The 22092-nt window shown below is 36.6% G+C and overlaps 1 protein-coding gene across 5 annotated transcripts in view; it reads right to left on the reverse strand.

Annotated features, from left to right (window-relative positions):
* Nucleotides 1–22092, reverse strand: part of DLG5 (discs large MAGUK scaffold protein 5) — a 105078-nt gene that overhangs the window by 5061 nt on the left and 77925 nt on the right. Inside the window, exons 16-32 of one of the 5 annotated variants that reach the window (XM_032694758.1) lie at nucleotides 20917–21936; nucleotides 17845–17983; nucleotides 15846–15990; nucleotides 15204–15325; nucleotides 14082–14171; nucleotides 12695–12863; nucleotides 9650–9727; nucleotides 8827–8989; nucleotides 7801–7934; nucleotides 7080–7244; nucleotides 6528–6711; nucleotides 5456–5604; nucleotides 4984–5154; nucleotides 3066–3262; nucleotides 2214–2357; nucleotides 1890–2017; nucleotides 997–1106 (exon numbers count right to left, since the gene is read on the reverse strand). In XM_032694758.1, the coding sequence (XP_032550649.1) occupies nucleotides 997–1106; nucleotides 1890–2017; nucleotides 2214–2357; nucleotides 3066–3262; nucleotides 4984–5154; nucleotides 5456–5604; nucleotides 6528–6711; nucleotides 7080–7244; nucleotides 7801–7934; nucleotides 8827–8989; nucleotides 9650–9727; nucleotides 12695–12863; nucleotides 14082–14171; nucleotides 15204–15325; nucleotides 15846–15990; nucleotides 17845–17983; nucleotides 20917–21936 (3308 nt within the window). Of the gene's footprint in view, nucleotides 1–996; nucleotides 1107–1889; nucleotides 2018–2213; nucleotides 2358–3065; nucleotides 3263–4983; nucleotides 5155–5455; nucleotides 5605–6527; nucleotides 6712–7079; nucleotides 7245–7800; nucleotides 7935–8826; nucleotides 8990–9649; nucleotides 9728–12694; nucleotides 12864–14081; nucleotides 14172–15203; nucleotides 15326–15845; nucleotides 15994–17844; nucleotides 17984–20916; nucleotides 21937–22092 lie in introns of all 5 variants that reach the window. The other 4 variants (XM_032694757.1, XM_032694760.1, XM_032694759.1 and 1 more) reach the window with 4 other exon arrangements.

Consider the following 22092-nt stretch of genomic DNA (forward strand, 5'->3'; position numbering starts at 1 on the left):
TTAAAAAAAATTACTAAACTAACCTATCATTGCTGTGGGGCATTTCAGAGAATGCCAACAGAGCCTGTGCTATATGAAAAATGCTGTTTGGAAAAACCTCTGGCGCTCATAACAGGTAGAGAAATGCACCAATGCAACTTATATCGATGACTGCTAGTTTGATCACCCTCCATCACTTTCCAAAAACAAAAAAAAAAGGGGTAATGAAATACATCTAATGCTCTATGTCTTCCTTCTACTTTAAAGTGGTGATACTTATCTTCTTTATTAAATAGATAGTAATCAAATTTACCTACAGATCAAGAATATAAGAAGTCTTCAATTTTAAAAATGAAGATAGCACAACTATAAGATCTCTTAGCAAAAGTGTTTTAATATTCACGTGGGGAGATTATGTCACTTCTTGCCAAATCAATCTATCAAAACATGTGAAGGCTTACTCAGACATCAGTGGAGGGATTGGGGTTTTTAACTCCCATGTTCTGCTCCTGGCTACATTCAAGCAGGAAATTCACAATTACTGAAAGAACAAGGCTTGAGAAGATATATACACTATGTGCAAAAGGGGACTTGCTTTGTTTTTTTCACTGGAGAATGAAGGTGGGAAAGCTGAGGTTATGAATCAATTGGCACTGCATCCATACCCTTGGCCCTGCTGAGAGGATGAAGATCAGCTTTGTCATCATCACCGCTAAACCCTCAATGGATCTCACCCAAATCTGCCTTACAGTTTACTACAAAAGGGAGCAGGAAAGATCTGAATCCCGCTAGGAGTACTTTCAGTTTAGTCTACATGGATTTCTTGAGAAGATTCACTTAATTGTCATGCAGCCCAAATGGAGTTATGACCATATACCTCATAGTGGTTTTTATGAGGATTAATTTCCCCATTTTAAAGAGATTTAAGATGACTTGGATGAAATAAACAATAAAGGTAAACCAAGCTTATTTTAAGCTAAAATAAACATCCCTGAACTACACCCCTCACAGACTTACTTGATTTGTTTAGCATTTTTGTAGCGAATAAAAATTACAATAGGGTAGATATGAACACTGTGGAGCCGTTCGATGGCATGAGGAGCGATGTCAAGCAGACAATGACAATCCTAAGATCAAATGTAAATGCAAAACACTCATTCAGTTAAAGAGCACAAGCACACATGCAAATCCCCCATTTCTTCCCCTACTTAAATCACAGCAACCCAACAGATTTGGCTATACATTTACCACTTTGGCACTACTGAGCAATTTGTACCCAAAGGATTTATAACAAAAGACAGAAGATGAAAAACTGCAAGAAATTCCATTCATAATACCAAAGGCATGCATTGATAGAAAAAAAAGTACTTGAAGAACTAATGAAATGAAAACTAAAATTGAAATATATGCAATATACATTTTGTCAAGTTTAAATACTCCTATTAATTTTCTCTTTCAAAAATTGTAAGCAAACACAAGTGTTAACAGGACTTTCTGTGTGGTTTGACTGAAAACTGTAAGGAATGTGCAGACTTTAGGTAATATCTGTCTCCAGGATTATGAGGATGTTTATTTATATACGACTGTGTTAAATTGAATAGTTAAAAAAATTTAAATCCTTGTTTGGCAGGGGTAGAGGGTGGAATTTAAGACAGAGATTTCTATCTTTATTTAGTAATACTGTAGAAAAATGTGGACATTTCTAGTTTCTATAAAGGTGAGTTTGCATAAAATAATCTTTAAACAGTTACATGCCAAAGTGAAGTAAGTTTTATTTTATTCAGCAGCCTGGGGAAGAATTCCCTAAATGTCTTAACGGATGGCAATAATAAGTTAATTTCCACCCCCCAACATAGTATGACTTCATACTGTAAACTGTACAAAGAACTACAGCATTAAAATTGACTCACCTTTTCTGTTATCTCTTTTATTGAGGCTACAGTTGTCACATCAAAATGTCCACTCCTCCGTTTATAATCAATAAACAGACAATCCTTCACACCTCGTTCAATGGCTTGCTGGGAAGCTTTCATAACCTCTGTTTCATAGAACCAGAAGAGATCCACTTTCATTACTATTCCTTAGGCACAGAACAAAGCTAAGAAAAAACACTGTCTGCAAATTCAGATTCTTGGGGGTTTTATCCATTTTTGTTTTATCATTTAGTTAATTTATATAGAGGTTACTATCATGTATTCCAGGCATGAATAAATTGGTTATATTTGCATACTTACCAAGAGGACATCTGCAAAACTTTCCTGGGGATTCTTTGACCAACATGTCTTTCACAGCATCAAGTAAAGGTCCTAGAATAAGGACAGGTCTAGGAGAAGTACAGTCCACTTTCTGAACACGCTGATATGCCAAACTTGCAGAATCTACACACACAGAAGAGATTTACTTGTAGAAGTATAAATTATTTTCCTGGTATTCCTCAAATAAGCAGAAGCACCCTAAAAGTAATTACGAGAACATCTCCCTTGCAAGGGCTAAAGGCCTTGACAAGTACAAAAAGTGTTCAGTCGTTATTGCAATTTTTCCACTTAACGGCTTAAAATAGGCATTTTTCTAATTGAACCTGGTGTTCCATTAGAAAAACTGAACTCCCCACCTTCATACAGACTAAAACCAATCATCCTGGAAAGTGTAAACAATACACAATATTTGGTGTCTCTGGCTTGACTTGTCGAGCTCTTAAAAAGACGTAAGCATTGCAATCAACATTGTAAAGGAGTGAAGAAACAGAAGTGTAGATTTTTTGAGTGATGTGCAGGATTTCTCTCTAGACTAAGCAACCTGGACAGAAATAAAATAATTGAAAGGAAGATCAAAACTACTCTTCAAAAAGAATCTCCCTCTCCAAATGAAATAGTATGCCAATAGGTCTAGGAATAAACTACCAAAAAATTAATTTGAAACACTCTGGGTAGTAATTTAATAGAAAAAACCGTGTTATTAAAAGTAATAATCACCATTTGTATTCAGAGCAACCAGAAAGTAACATTATTTGTTGTGTTGTGCTGCAGTTGATTAAAAATGAAAGAGAAGGAAAGGAACTGCCTCCCAAGTGTAACAAAGGTACTTGCCATCCAAGAAAGGAATTGAGTCTGTACTGATTGTATCAAGAGCCAGTAAATCTTTTCCATCTTTGGAACCGCTTCGCTTGTGTTTGTGCTTTCTTCTGAAGAATGACCTCCGTGCTGCTGCTGACAATGTCTTAGATGAACTGTTTTCATCTTTAGCCTCAGACATGCTGTGTCTCCTGTAGAATTCTTGATCCATCCTATAATGAGACAGACCAAATGGATGGTATTTAAACTTATCTTTTTAAATTTTTTTGACAGTATCACCGCTGCTTTTGGGACATACTTGAAATGCTTCTCTCAAGCCTTGGCCTGAGTATCATTACAGAAACTCAATCCAAAACAAACAATAACATAAACCAAATAAAAAGCATCTGATAACTTCACACTGTCACGATTTCCTCAGAATTCTTGTAAATAGCAGAATGGCAAAGAGGGTGATCACTCTGATACAGGCAGGGAAAAATTCTCAAGGGCAGAAGTGGTAGCATGCACCTATTTGCCAACAAAGGCAGCCTCGCACAGAGGTGAAGATCCCATTCTTTCTGTGAAGCTGCATGTTATGCTCATCCTCACAAATAACTCATTAGCAATACAAAATAAAAGTTTCATGCAGTCTGATTTTATATCATCACAAATATTCTGGCCACATAACATTTATAGTGCAGTTGGTTTTACCACCCATCTTCTGGGAACAAACCTATCAATGATGTGTATGTGTCTGTATGTATATACTGTGCTTCCACACATTCCACGTATGTGGAACATCCCGAAGTCAGGATGAATTTTTCATTATGACATGGAGAGAAGACTACTAGAAGAAAAGGAAACCAGAAAACCAGTACTCTTAAAAAAAAAAATCACTAGGTCATAACAACTGATTTCAGTAACAACACAAAAATTTTAGTTACCACATCCTCCTCTTAGCTGCTATATCAACACCATCAGACTGCAGTGGGTACATAGTCTTATACCAACATTGCTGTCCACACATAACTAAAAACACTGTTGTTTCCCAAGAATGACAGTGATAACCAACCTTGGATATTTTTGCTGTGGTTACTCTCATGTTTGTTATTGGTATTATCTATCACTAGACTGAATCACAGAATCATAGTATCAGAGAATATGATGAGTTGGAAGGGACCCATCAGGATCATTGAGTCCAAATCCTGGTCCTGCATAGGACACCCCAAGAGTGACACCATGTACCTGAGAGCATTGTCCAAATGCTTCTTGAACTCTGGCAGGCTTGGGTGCTGTGACCACTTCTCTGGGGAGCCTGTTCCAGTGCCCAACCATCCTCTGGGTGAAAAACCTTCTCCTAATATCCAACCTAAACCTCCTCTAACTCAGCTTCATGCCACTTCCTCAAATCCTGCCACTGGTCATGAGAATGAAGAGATCAGTGTCTGTCCCTTCTCTTCCTCTCATGTGGAAGCTGTGACTGCAATGAGGTCTCCCCTCAGCCTCCTCTTCTCCAGGCTGAACAGACCAAGTGCCCTCAGCCACTCCCTACATGGCTTCCCTTCAAGGCCCTTCACCATCTTTGTTGTCCTCCTTTGGATGCTCTCTAAGAGCTTAATTTCTTTCTTATATTGTGGTGCCCAAAACTGCCACAATATTCAAAGTGAGGTCGCCGCAGAGCAGAGTGGGACAATCTCCTCCCTCGACTGGCTGGTGATGCTTTCCCTGATGCACCCCAGGACATTGTCATTACTAGTTTACTATTTAAAACAACTTGATAGAGCAATATATTTAATTCAATGTTATTAAAATATGCATACTTAAAGTGACGTCTAAGAACTACTATCTCCCAGAAAGAAGAGAAGCAAAGAAGTATTTTAAAACACATCTCTCTAGTCAGACTTTTAAAGGCAAATACTTTTTAAAGATAAATACTGTAACCAAGGTCACTTACATATATTTACTTGGAATCTGTCCTCTTTCCAGCTTCTGAGCATTCTCGTCTAGCTGCCAAGCCATCCAGCAACCAAAATTTCCCTGTGGTAGAGTGTCATCCACATACAAAATGTCATCCTTTTTAAAGCTTAAATCCTGTTCCACCTCTGCCAGACGGTCATAAAGCGCTCTGGAAAGAAAGACATAAATAGGCTCTACAACCGGTCTCCATCAACTCAAGGGAAGAACACACATATCTTTTTTGAAAAGTTAACAGATCAGTGACACGCTCTACATTTCAAGAACAAACAAGTTTACAGCAAAACTTACTATACAAAAGATTGTGTCCTCGCCACCAAAGACTAGCTAGGACAAATTAGTAAACTTCAAATTTTAAAAAATGTGACAGAACTGATGTATCACCTATCTCATGGTGGTCAGCACACTACCCTAGCAGCCTTATGCTGTCATTACCAGTCATGCTCAAATACCTGATGTAGAATCCATCTCCAGGAAGCTCTTTTATTTTATTAAACTCTTCTATTCTGTATTGAGTCTTTATTTTGATGTTTTCTCCAGGCTTCAACATTTCAAGATAAGCTTCCTCTGCTGTTTTATTTCGCATATCAATGGACCCATACTGCAAAACACAAACAGAAACCCCTGGGTGTGAAATTGTATCTTAACAAGCAATAAAACCAGGTGAGCTTGAAAAACATGCAAAATTATGTCGTTTTTCTCACTGGTAGGCTCTATATACAAGTAAATCTTGTCACTTAACTCTAGTACAGTTTGCACCTTAAGATGTCTAGCAGGAGACTGAGACATTACATTGGAAAACAAAAATTGAAGTGCACACAGCAGACATGCACAGTGAGAGTGCCTGCACTTCTTTAAAAAGTTTACCAAGTGTAAGTTGAAAATCATAAAATTCACACTGAAAAAAACCTAATATTTTTAGGAAAAGCAAGTGGTCTGAAGGAAGTCATAAACATCTCCATCTCGGTAGTAGAGGTGCAATGGGAGAGTCTCAGTACTCAGTTGCATCTGAAAAGCTCATAAATACATATGTGTTTATCATCTTAGCAGTCCTGACAAGTAAACAAATATTCAGATAGAAAGCAGAGTCAAAGACACATGATATGGTTTTCCCTAAAGTCTCATTAGAATTTCACAGTAATAAGATTATTATTATTCTCTGTTTTGCAATATCTTTCATATCCTTGCCTTTCCCTATGTACAGCAATTGGATTCAAAGATTCCTATTTAGATGAAGGGAGAAGATGTTTATAATTCCAAGTGGTCATATATGAGTCCTTCAAACTTCCAGGCATCTTGTGCCATCAACAGTGATAATTCTCCAGGTCCACATCATCCACTCCTCATGTGTTGCAGCCAAAATGTGGGTTATGCATTCCCATCATTCTTACCCAGGTTTTGTGGCAGGAACTAAACATTCACAGAACATTTCCCACTGTGGGACAGCACAGCACTTGGTACCTCCCTCTTTAGACCATCCCAGCCACTTTGCCAGTATGTTGCACACTTCTCTTAAGAGCTTACCTCAAGGATCATGTCACCCAAGACTAGTCCATCAGGTCCTTTTGCTGGGCTATCCTCATCTACATCTGAGACAAATATTCCATACAGGTTTCCACCACATATCTGGATCCCAAGATCAACTTGGGATTTTTTAACAACAACAGTTCTAGGTTCAGGGGTCCTTCTGTTTGTGTCCACAGGGCCCCTTGTGACAGAAAGAAATAACATGTATACTAGAATTTAAAAACTTGCATTGCATACAATCAACTAGTCATCTGAAGAATATCTATTTACATAAATGTTATTCAGAAGAGGTCACCTACAGACACAATCTTACATGACAAACATCACCGTTTCAACTAAACCATTCTTGTAGTAAACTTTCTTCACTAACAGATGCCATCTTTCAGAAGCTGCCTGAAAACATGTACTTTTATCCTGGGGTCTACTTAACTTGTCTGCTGACTTATTTCAACCAGACACAGTATTCACAAAAGTAAACTTTGTTTTTTAATACCCTCCACATCCGCTCTGACCCTTATTTTCCTTTAAGACAAAAGTTTTACTCTCTACCTTAAGGAATTTCGGGGACTTGTAGTTGGAGTGGTTTGTTTGGATGGTGGTGTCATTGTTCCTTCATCCTGTTCACTCACAGTATCGATTACGGAATGATTGTCAGGGGTTGCGGCTCCACTGCCTTGAGGGGTGGAATGATTACTCACAGGTTCTAGGCGAGAACTATGAGGGGAAAAAAGACAGAATAAAAGACTGGTGGGCTAATGCCAAATATTTTCCACTCAATTTTTAATTTGGCTGTAAATCAATTTTAAATTAAGGGTGAAAAAACCCAAACCAGTATGCCACTCTAAGTCTAAGAGAAAGATAAAGCTCTGTTTCGAAGTGTAATCATGCATCAAAATAGGATGGGTAATTTCACTAGGTCATATGCCTTCTCTAATTAGCTTTTGGAAATTCCAGTTATGAAAAAAAGAATAAAAAAGATTTCAAGTACTACAATGTCACAATTCAAGGAAGAAGTCATCCTGGGTTTTAGTTTAGTATATTTAAGGATTATGCCCAAATAAAAGAGAAAAATATAGTTAGATGCATAGAGCATTTTTCTTTTGTTTTTGACAGGCACATATTAACACATTACTTTTCTAAGCAATTACACTTCTCATCACCAGAAATGTGCTCACATTTGCAAACATATTACATGTACAGAAGTTGGCTACTAGCTAAATAATTGCATGGACAGGAGAGCTGTCTTTTTTCCAAGTCTAGGCAGCCTTACCTTGACCGTGAATGATTGCCAAGCTGATACATATGTGGGTTGTACTGAGCCAGAATAGTGATGGTGTCGCACTGCTGTCCAATGATTAGTCGAGCCTGTTGCTCTGTAGCATTCCTCAAATTTATTCCATTAAACTACGGAAAAATTGCACAAGCCAGGATGTCAAGTTTTCCCATGAAAACTAGCAAAATCATTCTTTCAGTGTTCTAATTAGTTTCATGTCTAAATGCTGACTTATTTTCACAGGAGTAAATAGGACAATGAAAACGCAGCTATATTATGATTCCTAGAGTTTACTGCTTGGAAGGAATCACCATAATTTTAAAATGTTTGGTAACCTGACCATGAGTTTAACAATCTTTGCATTGTTAAAAGACATGTATTCTGAGTTGTGCTATAATTTGATATCACTGATTAAATAGAAGTTGATTCAGAACACAACTCTGAGTAAATTCAGAATTTAAAGATAAATTCAGATCTACTCAGGTCTATTTTAGCATCATAAACACACTGTGCAACAGAAGATGCTTTAACATGATCTAACATTTACAAAGCAGCTCTATACTTTACAAGATGCTACTCCATGTGTTTATCTAATACCCTAGGCAACAACATGACTGAGCCTACTTGAGTAACTTTTTAATCGGATGTCTCAGCTAAGGATATGGCACAGCAACAGCAGCATTGAACTCAGTAAAAGCCAGTTGCTGGAATATTTACTCACCTTACCAGGCAGAGTATGGTATTGAGACTATATTGTTTTAAGTACTGAAACTAGCTTGCTTAAAAATTAATTACATCTATATAAAATGGAATGTAGATCTACCATCAAAAGACAGTATTTTTATGATAAAGCCTGAAAAAAGTCACAACAATCACAGTTATGGAATATTACAAGACAGAGTACTGTTCTCTACATCTCGCAGCGCACAAGCTTTCACAACACAGTGTTTTGGGGAAGACAGTTATGGCTGCAGTCATACAAACTGATTCATTAAGCCACAGGAACAGTAAGCAAACAATTACCTCTAGCAACTGATCACCATACTCAAGGCCAGCTTGATGGGCAATGCTCCCACCTGTTACTTTAGAGACAAATATTCCACCATTTTCTCCGCTCACAATGGAAATCCCTAGTGGCTCAGAACCCTTCTGCACTTTAACATGACGTGGCTCTTCCATGTAGGGCCTTTTAGAGGAGATAGTTAAAAGTGATTTGGAAACAGTTGCACTCAAACCATCACAAATGTCAAAGTACATGCAATACTTTATGTCTGTCTGAACTGTAATAATAAAATAGGTTTAAACAGGTACTTAAAAAAACCACTACTGTCAAATGTCTTAAATGCATTCCTGTAACACCATGCAATGTACAGTGGCAGAAGTAAATGTATACCAGGTACATGACTGCTCTAAAAATTATGGCAAATATGAATTAGAAATCATATGGTCATGAAGTTGGTAGGAAAAAAGCTTCCAAATGCATATTATATGAAAGTAATTGAAACACTGTATATAATATGTCATTTACAAACCATATTCCAGAAAGGTATGTTACAAATTAAAATGCTGGGAGTCTTCATTGCCAGTGAAAATAAACATAATGAATAATAAGGTGGGAAACCAAAGGACAACAATGCACAAATATCATATTTCATATTTGTAAGCTGGAAAACATAAATTAGTAATGAAAATTAAGCAGTCGCAAACTCAAGCCATTAAGACAGCAGTTTGCATGGTAGCATTACAATTACCATGCAAATTCTCCTCAGGGCAATTATCCAAACATGTAAAAAAAGCACAAAGTGCGCAATACTGCTCGAGAAGGACAACCTTAGATCAGGCCAACCTCAAACTCCTTAGTGATGAGAACCTAGGCCTAGGAGCCACAGGGATTCTCAGAAAAGACCTATTACGGAACAGATATCTGAAAGATGTAGAAGATTTGAGAAGACAAGAACACTTAGAACAAGACAAACAGCAGTAAGACACTAGTAAGTATAACAAGAAAATGGTTCATACTAAAGAAAACCCTGATACAGTCCTCTTTCCTCCCCCCATATTTGGGATGTATCCACCTGTACAAACAGGGCTGGTCCATTCATGCCATGTATAAAGAAACAGTAGTCTTCTAAAAAGTCCTGGTTTATACTACTATAAACTTAATAACATCTACACAGCAAGAGGCATCACCAGATACTAACAGTTGAGTTCACTGTGAATGAAACAGCTTGGGCATCATGTGTGGTGTATTTTTTATTTTAGTACCACTATAATGCATTTGACATGCACTAATTTGAATATTTTCTTTCCTAACATTTTATTATATCATAGACATTCTCTAAATTGTGTCAACTGCTCAAACTATTTTATTGTGCTGTTCATAGACCAGAAAAGTTAACTGGACTTCACTCACTTCCACTAACGTGAACCAGGCTGAGGAAATGTATTTTTGGGAAGAATAGGATGTGGGGCTGGGGGCAGAGTGAAGGGAACATTGTTTCATAATTATGCATGTTGCCACAGTCTTTGAAGGTATCCATCTGGTAGCCTTAATAATAGTTTCCCAGCTTATGAAGGCATATAAGATAAAGACTGGTTGCTGACACAAACGTAACTCTTTGACTCTGTCATCTTATATCACTGTTACAGGTAATGCCCTCAGCACTTGTCTATCAATGTAGTGAAGATAAGATTTACTTATTGCTGAAGCTCATATTTTTTGCTTGTAGCCTAAATTAGCTAAACTCCAATAACTCACAGAAAACGAGAACTAATGAACTTTATTTTTTTTCACTCATTATGAGCATGTAAGCCATGATGTTATATGAAGATTCTTAATGTCACAAAACTTATCAAGGCATACTATCTCATTAAAAACTAAAATTACATCTTTCTGGATTTTGTTTATTGTACCCTTCTGCTCTTCCATCTTCAGTTTGTTTGCTTTGGATTGTAATAAGAAGGAATCAAAACTATACAAATTACATAGGATCCTACCTTAGAATTCCAGTAAATACAAAATGAAAGATAACTATGTATGTAGTAGAGAATCAATAATAAAGAAAAAAAGAATGATAACATTAAAAAGGTGTCTTACTTGATAAGTAGTGTTATTAAAATCAAGTGAAGCACACTTTTCTATAATATTCAGACTGTCAGAATCACTAAACACTGATTAGAGCAAAAGTCTTAACTGATCAGATCTTTTAATTTTCATTTAAATTAAAATCAACAGGACAAACAGAAATATTGATTTATTTTTTTAATCTGTATTATTATTAATTTTATCTGGGGAAAGGCCAAGTGAATTATTTGTATTTTGTGGGGAATAGAAAGATTATAAGACAAAAAAAAACATTTAAAATGCTATGTAGGCATCTTCAGACATTGTCTTAGGATAGACTTAACTGCCTACTTTCCTAAATTAAGAACTCTTTGTGTTTGTTAGTTTTTTTGGTTTGGTTTTGTTTTTTTTTTTTTAAATCCACAAGTAAACCTTAGAATTATACTCTTTTTAGAAAATCAATCTAGAGTATGGTTTGTACATAAGCACAGCAAGAGCAATCAGGCTGGAACCTGGAACTTCAATCATCTGATGTATCTTGTGCTCAAAGACACAAAGATATAGGGATGTCAAAACTCCAGCTTGTTCTAACCCCAGCTGAACACTAATCATTAGTCATGTGAAAGAGAAAAGACATCTAACTTGGAATTTGCAATTAGAGGAACATTTATACAAGAACACACTGAGTATATGTAGTAAAAAAGTCACACTGAATTAAGAAAGAATGAAAATTCACAAAAACCTCTTTACATTTCCTTTCAAAGAAACACTTTCCTTTGTACATAAGACATTCTAGAATTACTACAATAACTTAATCACAAATTCTTTAAACAAGACAAAAATTTCATATAGCATTTTGTGGATAACTTTTTATTACTACCAGAAAAGTCAGAATACAGAATATCCTTATTACTTTATCATTCACATTTTTTATGGTCAGTGCTTTTACATAAATTAAGTACACAATGGGGTCTTGAAGTCCACATAAATGTAATCTATTCCAACACATCATAGCTCCTTTATACTGCCAGAATGGCATTCAGCTGCCTTATTGTCAATAAATACCTGATCCAAATTTGTGTCTTACTGTTCTGTGCTTTGAATTTGTACAGACTTTCATATATTCAGTTTAGTCAGATCATGATAAAATGAGAACAGATGTCCAAGACTGATACCACAAACAATGTATCTTGAAAAGGCTCACCATGAGATACAGGCAGTCGTTAAAACACAAAGCACATGCTTTTAAGAAAACCATCAAGTCAGATTCAAATTCTGCAGGCAGTTACACATATACTTAATGCTGCTACTAGCAGTGGTCCAGGTACAGCCAAAGGGATCAGTCAAGATAGTAAAATTGCATCTGTACACGTGGATATGTTCTTCCACAGTTACACCCTCAATTTTTTATGTTATCTGGCTATACTGAATCAAGGCACAGTGGTTAGAGCACATATTCTGCAATGCTAAGGCACCTGATATTTAGTTATCAGATGTTACTAAGTCTTAATTTTGTTTAGATTTCCAGAGCACAGAACAAGGCTATCATAAATAAGCATCTGAGGTAGTTCAGCTGAAGGAGTGTATTCCAATTTAGACACAGAAGAAACAAAACCTTTTTGAAATCACTTATTTTAAAAATCCACAAAAAGTTCTCTTACATACTTTGTAAAGAAAATAAAAACATTGACAAACAGGACCTGAGACGTACCTCTGCACCTACATATTTGTAATTTAAATTAAATTTTCACATTCCTTCAGCTTAATAAACACACAAAATTTCCTCAGATACATTTGCATTAAAAACAAAAAAGGTGGGGACCTTACCTATCTTTCCTACGTTCTCCAATAGATACTGGGCTAATGGAAATCCTAGGTAGCGTAGAAAGGGAGTTCTGAGACTGGCTGCTGGCGAAGGAAGACGTTTCCAAGTTAAGAGGTGACTGGGGAGGAGTTATCAAGCTGGGACTGCTACATTCAGAGTGTGACAAGGAGCCTAAGAAAAGTCAACAGTTGAGTTTTAGTATCCTGTATCTGTCACTGTTTGCAGACCTACACAGACACAGCGAAACACACCACACCCATGTGAGACAAGAAAGAAGACTGACTGTTCACTAGTTCTATTAGTCACACAAGGAGCTTAGGGAGACCAGGTAACTAATTTCAGACAGTGCAAATTTACTGTCCTTCACGACTACATGTTAAATCTGTCCTCTCTAAGTGTGCACACAACTACTGCCATGCTCAACAGGAGACAAGGTTACAGATAAGCTACACCATAAGCGTGTCTGAAAAGACTTAGCAAGGTAAAGTTAAAGAAAAATAATAAAAAAACAGGAAAGGAGAAGTAAAATAAAAATTTAACATGTAGGTTTATTTTCAAATAAAATATTTATGTGCAGCCCTTCCCTTTTCATAGGAGATATATTATTCAAAAAAAACCCCCAGAACCCCAGCTTGAATCATACACAGAGACAGGAAAGCTCTGAAATTCCAAACCAACTTGACATGACTTTGTTTGCATCTTTACCCTGGTTGTACCCTCCCTATGTAATCTACTGAACAAATGCCCTGACACAAACAGTTTGCTTCCTCTGAAAAGTGAGAGAAAATAAACCTCAAATTACTAACCACAAATAAAAGCCATTTTTAAGAATTGTACTTGCCCAGTTAGGAAAAGCACTGCATACAGTACATCAAGGTTACAGAACATTTGAGCAGTCATGGTAGTGAGGAGCTGCCAATTGCTTGTCAGTAAACCCTTAATTCTACAGCACTTCAACCACTGTCTGTGTCGTGCCTTTAAACAGCCTCCACCAAGCAGTTTTGAGTGAAGTACTGAAATATTTTCACTGCATTTCAAAATATAATTTACAATCAGTGATGCAATAGTAAGAAAATAATATACTTAAAGAATGAAAAAATGCAGGTCATTTCACTGTTAAAACTTTCAAGGCACCAATGCTTACTCTTACTTTTTGTCTGCACTTTTACTTAGTGCGTCATGTACTCTAGTCAACTAACAGAAAAAACAACTTACATTAGAAAGGTTTTTCTTGGGTTATTTTAACATTTCTGTGGCAAAATGCAGATTTTGAAACCTTAATAAAACTGTCATTTTGGATTTCAGCACAATCTGATTTAACAACTGCAAAGGTTTTGTACTGTTAATACAGAAAACAGTATGACTAAAATTATTTATGAAATAATTCACCTCTGTCAGAGCCCATCATGGACCTTGGATATCTTGGTGTTAAAGGGATCTTAATTCTTTCTGTTCTGTATTGCAAGTTACTTGAAGAACCTATTTTTAAAACAAGGAAACATTACAATGATAGAAATAAAAGCAATTACAAATAAAAAAGTACATTTAGATTCTACTTCTTCAATGAGCATTAAAACGGTTTTTGAATGATCAAGTCGTAATTGTGAATATCATATTTCTAGTGAATTATCTTGATTACACAGTCAGTATAAACAGAGCACAATGCAGCTATATAGTATATATGCACTGTTCATTCTTGTATGAAAAAATATGTTGAGCATTCTCCTATCAAATGAAACTTAACTTGAAGTCCAAGCAAGATCTAACATCTCTGTTTACTAAGAATCCATGGGACTTTGCAAAAGGCATTTAATTATTCTGATTACATTCTGCTTGGATGAACACATAATCATTGATATTGGTTGCAAACCATTATGCCCCTTTTTGCTGTGCTTACAAATCTACCATGCTCTATTCAGATGCAACTGCCAATCACTGATGGAATACAGGGAACACAAACATGCACAAAACCCCCAGTTATTACATAATTTAAAATTTAAATAAATCGGAAGTGTTAAAATATCACTGCCACAAAGCATGCATTTGCTTTGGTATCATTAGGCTAGGCATAAACAATTTTACATGTCAATCAACTAAACATAAGTATAACTTATCTTCAAACAATACAATTTACATTAGGTCATTAGTCATCCTTGAGTTTTTGTTCAGGGGGCTCTCTCCTTTTCTTTTCTTCCCTCCACCTCACTGAGCCTCAACCTTTGGCTGTGCCTCCCATCTCTCTAAGGGTACTTTCAAAGAGTAACAGGCACAGAAAGGAGAATCACTCACACACATAGAGAATTTCAAAGACACTGTAAAGAACTAATTAAACACAGCTACTTCCGGGGAACACTTTTAGTCATAAACTCACAAAAAATGAAGAAAAGGAACACAGGAAGCCTTTAAGCTTTGCTAGCTATGACAATCCCACAACATGGGCACTTAATGAATTTATTATTTGTCTCCAATATATAGGAGTCCCACAGGAAATTAAATAGAAAAGCTAGTTACCAAGTCTGGCACTAGATGGTAATGAATTTGAGCCATGAGATGCTCTTGTACGTGAATTTTCAGAGTAGTCATTGGAGTGTTTATGACTTAGGTCCAAACTCAGGCGACCTTGATGCTGGGAACTACATCAAAAGAAAAGGACAATAGGGCAACAGTTAGAATTGGGTAAAGAACTGCAGCAAACAGCAACTGGCCAACAAAAAATTTTGGTTAGCCCCATGCTACTGAATAAAACAAATGCTTCTCTCCTTCCCACTTCCCCATTGTCCCATCATTTTATGAATTCAAAGAAGTCAGAGGAAAAATAGTGTAAAGTACTATAAAAAGGGGGAAAGGTTTATTTGTTTTGGCAAGGACAAGAAAAAATATTAGAAATTAGTCAATTAAAAAAAATTAATTTCTTCAGTTAATTAAAAAACTTTGTCAGTATCAGTCAGTGGGACACAGTGAAACCTAATCCATCAGTTACTGAAAAACATGAAAGCAACTGCCACACCACCTATATGCAATAATGGTTTTGAGAACCCTGGATCAAAATAACACACAGCAGCAGCGTGTTTCAATCTTCACTGTATCAAACTACCAGAAGCAATTTCATCCTAATGAAAACAAAATGTTACGGAGATATAAATTTCAAAACACCTGGGATGCAGATGTTGATGACATATCTGGCTGGCAACTGATGGGCAATTGCTGGTGTGAACTCTATGGCTCCAGGCAGTATAGATTGGATTTCTCATGACAGCAGTCACTGCAGGGCACGGTGCTAAGCTTCTTGGTACTGTCCCTGCTTAAGATGACAAAAGCACATTCTTACCAACATTATTAGCATATAAACTACAGAGTTAAAATATACCTAAATGTTTTTATAATTATGCATTTTAACATTTATGTGTATGATAAATAAAAATATTGGCATACAAATAACGTTATTAAGTACCATAGGACACCTTTTAGATAATTTATGCATGTTTAAAATCTGGTTTAAAATTTTCTAATGAGACAGGAATAAAGTGGATTATATTACCAAAAATGAAGCCAATCACTGCATATAATTTTAATATGCACTGGTAAATAAAAGATTTCCTCTGTTTTCAAGTATGGAAGTTTTTTATACAGCAACGAAAATTCTGCATTTCTCTTTGAATAGTCATCTGACTGGCACACAAGTTTTTGTTTGGTACTTGAACTGACTGCAGCTAAAATTATTCTGGTTCTTCTCTTCTGTTGCCCCAATGATTCCTACTTCTAGTGTGACTTGAAATTCTAGTATTTCAGTATTTATTCATGAAGCTTATTACTCACTCTTCTTTTAAGTACCCTCATCCTTCAGTACTCAACCAAAGTCTATCTTAAAATTTCCACCTAAATGATTTGGTAGCACAGAATACAATAGCAAAAACTTGTTCTCATTTCAAGACAGACTCATATTGTCTAATGTAGATTTGACTTTACTCAGTTATTGTGCAAAGATATCATACTAAGATAAAGGTTAACTAAAAGATTAGAAATAATACCTTTAAATACTTTTTCTACTATCATTAAGAGAGAGAGAAAATGAGAGAAATGAGTAAAAGAAATTGAAGTAGAGCAAAACTTTCTTGATCTGAGCTACTCTTGAGCATGTCTTTACATTCTGAACTGACTGGTACACCATGGTTTGAGACTCTCCATTGTTCCAGATATACCAATTACCTTCATGGTCTCCAGGAAGAATAAAATCTTCCATAATTTCTAGAACTTGCAGGAGTTTAGGGTTTTACTAGAATGGAGAGTACACTCATAAAATGAATCTTGTTTTTATTTGAAATTCAAAATTAATAATACAACTGCTGAAAACTGGAATCTAAGATTAGACACTAAAAACTGAGTAATTTACCAAACACTTCTTGACTATTTCAAAGTAACTAGCATACGATAATCTAATTACCTCCTTCAGCACTCAGTTTAGTCTGTGCCAAGTCTAAACCTGCTGACATGAACTTCAATACCAACAACTGTTTGATCAACTGAGACAATATGTTGTTTTCTGTTCCACCTGATTATACTGAGATATATATATATTTATATATTTTTTATTTTTTTATAACTGTATATATATATAACTGCTTGTGAGCCCTCTTTAGCATCTCAGCATCGCAAGCACACTCGCATTTAACTTTTAATTTAGATTAAGATCACAACCAGTTTGGGCACTCAACTTCAGATACCCCAAGTATTTGATTTCCAATAGGCAATCAATTTGATTTCTAATATGTTGCACTTCCTGAATATCAGATCTTTTTCCTTGGAAGTATTTCAGAAATTAAGCAGCTAAAGCCTAGGACACCTCCATTTACTGTTCACTTTCAAAAATACTGGAAATCTTACTTGTCTCCCTAATGGATAGGCTACACGTTTTTCTCCACTAATGTATTCAAAACTTCTCTGCACAGAAACTGATGAAACACAGCTGTCTTAGTGGTTCTTAAACAGGTTTCACTTCTTTACAGTCCAAAAGCTGAGCAGGCCATGTTCAGACTACAACAGACCATGGAAATAAGTTTTGTGAGTTATGTTTCTTCTTTACTTTTAACAAAAAATCTCCAATATGGACAAGTCCCTTGGGGCATTCCTAGAAAGTAGGAGTTGTGCCACTCACCTGCTGACATGCTGCCAGTGTATAAGGCAGCAGGCACAAAGCCATCACTGTGCCTTGCAGAACGTTTTGGTGAATATGGTGCCCACTCCTGTAGCTCTGGAGACAGATGTTCCTCACTAGCTGGAGCATATTTCTGCGCCTACAAGATCAGAGAAATTTGACTACAGGATGCTGGAGATTCAGAAGAATAAAATGGCAAAACTGTGAAGGCAGCAAGCAACATTAAACTTTTTAGCATCTGTTCCAGAATGTGCCACCACATGGCTTCTTACCCCTCTGTCTTTCAATGATGCTGCTCCCTTCTACTCATTTTTCCTCCATCCTGCTTTGTTATTCTTTTTTATTGTTTTGTAATCATTTTAGGCCAATATTTGCAACTTAACTGATATATTTTCCTTCAGTAGAACACCCAGCATTTAGATGCATTTCTCCTTTAAAACAATGCTTTCACAGGACATTTCAATTGTTATTTCAGCCACTACTCTGCAAGTGTTTGGTAAAGATGATCTGTCTAACAAGCCAGAAAGTGTTTTCCTCTAAGCCTGTAGATCCAGATACATGTGGAGCAACCTCTCTTCAACAAGCAATTCATGTTTTGGAACCATCACAACTTCTGCATGTAACAAGTAGACACTGGTGAATTAAGAAACATGATATTGACTGTGATGCTAGAGAGCTGCAAGTGCAGGGCTCAGCACATGGAGTTTAAACATTTCAAATGTACAACATAAAATATTAGAGTATGTAATAAGTGAAAAATAATCAGTGAAAAGATACTTACAGATTTTATGATAGTATTTTAATCAAATGAAGAGTTAGTGAGAGCACAAAGACTCTAAAAGGCAGTGGTGCCTTCTTGGAACACCAGTACTTGATCATGTCCACAGCTGTACTAGTAATTGTACCACCTACTATTCAGAGATTGGAGTTCACTTAAATTTATCAGCTTATCAAAGTACACAAAATTAACTGCGTATATACACAACTAAGGAAACTGACAACATCCAATATGGCTATAAATTCAACTATACTGTATTTTGGTATTATAGATACGACTTTGGGAGTGAGTACATGCTGACTGGACCCTACTGTCACAACAGCCCAATGTGGTTGCAATGCACAAGGACAATTCCACCAGAAAGAAATTTTTAGAGTGAGTTATGTCCGCATTTTGAGGCACGATATCACTTGTGCTCTTCAGTCAACAATTTTAGAGTTACAAAGGTCTAACTACTTTCTGGGCAGACAGGGGAGAAATTAAGGGAAGAAGAATAAAAAAGTTTTATAGAATTTACTCCTAATTTAACTCTAGAAAAAAGATTAACTAATACAGTAAGTAACCTTAAAGAAAAAAATCATCACTTTGTAATTCTATTACACAATTTTCTTCTTTAGCTCAAATCAGCACCTACTTGACATCTGTAACATTGCTTGGGCACCACATGGGAGCAACCACAATATGTCCCTGTATATCCTTTCTTGTCTCTTAAACAGGGAGTGCCAAAACCAACCCTCTGTTCCACCTAACAAATCTCTTAGGCATAAGTCCCCACCTACATGTACCCTTGTCACAGTTGGAAACTCTTTACTCACAATAGAAATACTACTACAATTATAACCAGGAGAGTGCATATGCTCATGACAATGCACTACAATGAAGCATGGGACTATAAGTGCTAATGGATCAATTGATATTCCACATAAAACAAACATCACATCTTCAAATGTGTTCAATATCTTGATCTTGTTTTGTTGTTATATATGTGCTAAAACATGACACTAGAATATGCTCTCTTTCACTTTTTCCAGTGCAGTTCTTGATGAAAACTTGTGACCTTTCTCTTAGCCCTACTGCATGTCAGACCTACTCAAAATAAATCTGCTGATTTCAGCTACAACATTAAACATTTATGCTTTTCTGTCATTTGTTGTGCTGCTTTTGGCTGGGAAAAAGTTCATTTTCTGCAAGTAGCTAGTATGGACCATTTTGGATTGTGCTGGTAACAGTGTTGGTAATACAGTTATGTTTTCATTTTTGCTGAGCAGCGCTCACATAGAGTTTTAAAGCTCTCTTTTTCCCTAAAAATGTGCAGAATATAGCTCCAAACCCTGTACTACTTCTAATTCAGCTCTGCTGTCTGTATTGCTTCTAAAGTTCCCTGAACAGGTGGGATTATCCAAGTATAAACAAGTATGGGCAATAAATACAAAATTCTAAATAATTATGATGTTAGTACATAGAAACAAAAAGAACACTTTTATAAATGTCAGTTTTGAGTTGGGAAAGAAAAAAAAAGAGTCTCTGTCTGCCACCTGAACAAATCTGAGGCTATAGACCTGAAACAATGTTATTGATTATGTTACTTTAAACAATGCAGTTATTTAAGTAGGTTCTTCTTCCCAGAATCAAAAAATTTTTCATCCATCTACTCTGTCAAGACATGACCCACCATCTTCTCAGCACAGGTGCTTATTCTAACAAATTATACGCCCATTCTGAACTATATTATTATATCATATCCTCATAAACAATTCATCTTTTTAGTGTAATGTGCCTAACACCCTCTGGATTTCAGGTAAGATGTACAAAATTATTTACACACATAGAAAGACTTACAAAAAACCAACACTATGAATGGTACACCTCCTTCCATTAAATTGTACCGTGAGCTGCGCAACCCATTTGACTTTTGTAAAACTTCAGAGGCCCTATTTTCAGTTTTTCTAAGGCTGATGCTTTGCATTTTTATTTGTATTTTTTCAGGTTGTCAAAAACATACAAGAGAGCCCAGATCTTCCAACAAGTGGCATTAAAATCCAAGATGAGGCTGCTAAGTAGAACTCTATAATTCTGTTTGGTGGTCACCACTGCCTGTTAAATACTGCAACTCCATAAACTGGTTTTGTATTTTGAGATACTGCCAAGTGCCAACTGAGCCTCAGCTCAGGGGACCTGGATTCTGAAGGCAGGTTATGCTTCTCTGGCTCTGGCATGTAACTGGGCTCCCAAAACCACACTGAAAATACAATTCAAGGTTTCTAGTTTTGTGCTTCAATAGACCAAGCTTCTACCTGAAGGGCAGGATTAGGAATGGGCACAGGGGTCATTTTATGCCTCAGAGCAGGAGCCGATTTTGGCCTTGGTCTTTTAATCTCTGGTTCTTCAACTCTTTGAAAGCCAATGTCATCTTCACAGGATTTCCTTGAGGACAAATGAGTGCAGTCAATTCCCTCCTCCCGATAATAATGCCCAGCATTCCTGCTGTGCCCCTTGAGAGTAGCTGAGTCCTGTTTAAGTGCCAAGGAAACTGGAGCTTGGGCAGTGGCTGGGCTGGTGGGTGGTGATCCAGTTGTAACTGTAGACTCTGATGCAGAGCTCGCCTGCTGTTTATGTTTAAATTTGATAGAGTCACTTCTCTTAGGAGGAGTTGGAGGAGTTGAAGCCACTTCAGCTTTTGATGGCTGAGGTGAATGGCCTGTCACCTGATTAGGGGAAAGGTACTCCAGTTTGGGAGGAGTTGGTGGCCTTTTGAAAGTATCAGGGTCAAAGATAGATTTTCTTTGTTTTGGTTTTTTGTACACAGAGAACTTTTCTGTTTCTGTTGCTGAGATATTAACCATGACTTTTGGCCAGGTACCACCACTATGCTTAGTTCCATGTCCTTTGTCAAATGCTGTCTCAACCATCATACAGTCAGCTCCTGTAGGTTCATAAGGCAGTCTCCTGCTGTCCAAGTCAACAGCTCCATAGCCTTGGTCCCCATATGTCTCTGGGCTGAAGGAGCTGAGACTGTGTTCTGAATTACTATGACAACTGTGCACTGTGTTCCTACGAGAGTCTACTCGTAATGTGTTATTAGGGAAAGGTTTGTGATCGCAGAACGAAGTGCTGCCCTGATCACTCTGGTCCTTCTTGCCATCCATGATGTCTGGATTGAAAATGTCAGTCTGGGTGGAGCTGTTGAGCTTCAGATTTCTTTTATTTTGGGTTTGTATCTCTGATGCATGAACCCTACAGTTTGATATTTTTTCTGAATCCTTCAAATTTTCAAATATGTTTTGACCGCTCCAAGATGAACTCTGAGGGAAAACCTAAAACAAAAAACATGTGTCATCACTTTATTATTGTGGTTGATTTCCGTTTAGTATGAGTCATATCCTAACCTCCTTGATTTACCTATACTTGAATATACACTAAGACATGTATAGACACAGTTGGGAAAGGTTTAATAATGTCTTACAATTCAA

This window comes from Chiroxiphia lanceolata, chromosome 8 (genome assembly GCF_009829145.1).
Source record: "Chiroxiphia lanceolata isolate bChiLan1 chromosome 8, bChiLan1.pri, whole genome shotgun sequence".
In the NCBI taxonomy this organism is placed as follows: domain Eukaryota; kingdom Metazoa; phylum Chordata; class Aves; order Passeriformes; family Pipridae; genus Chiroxiphia; species Chiroxiphia lanceolata.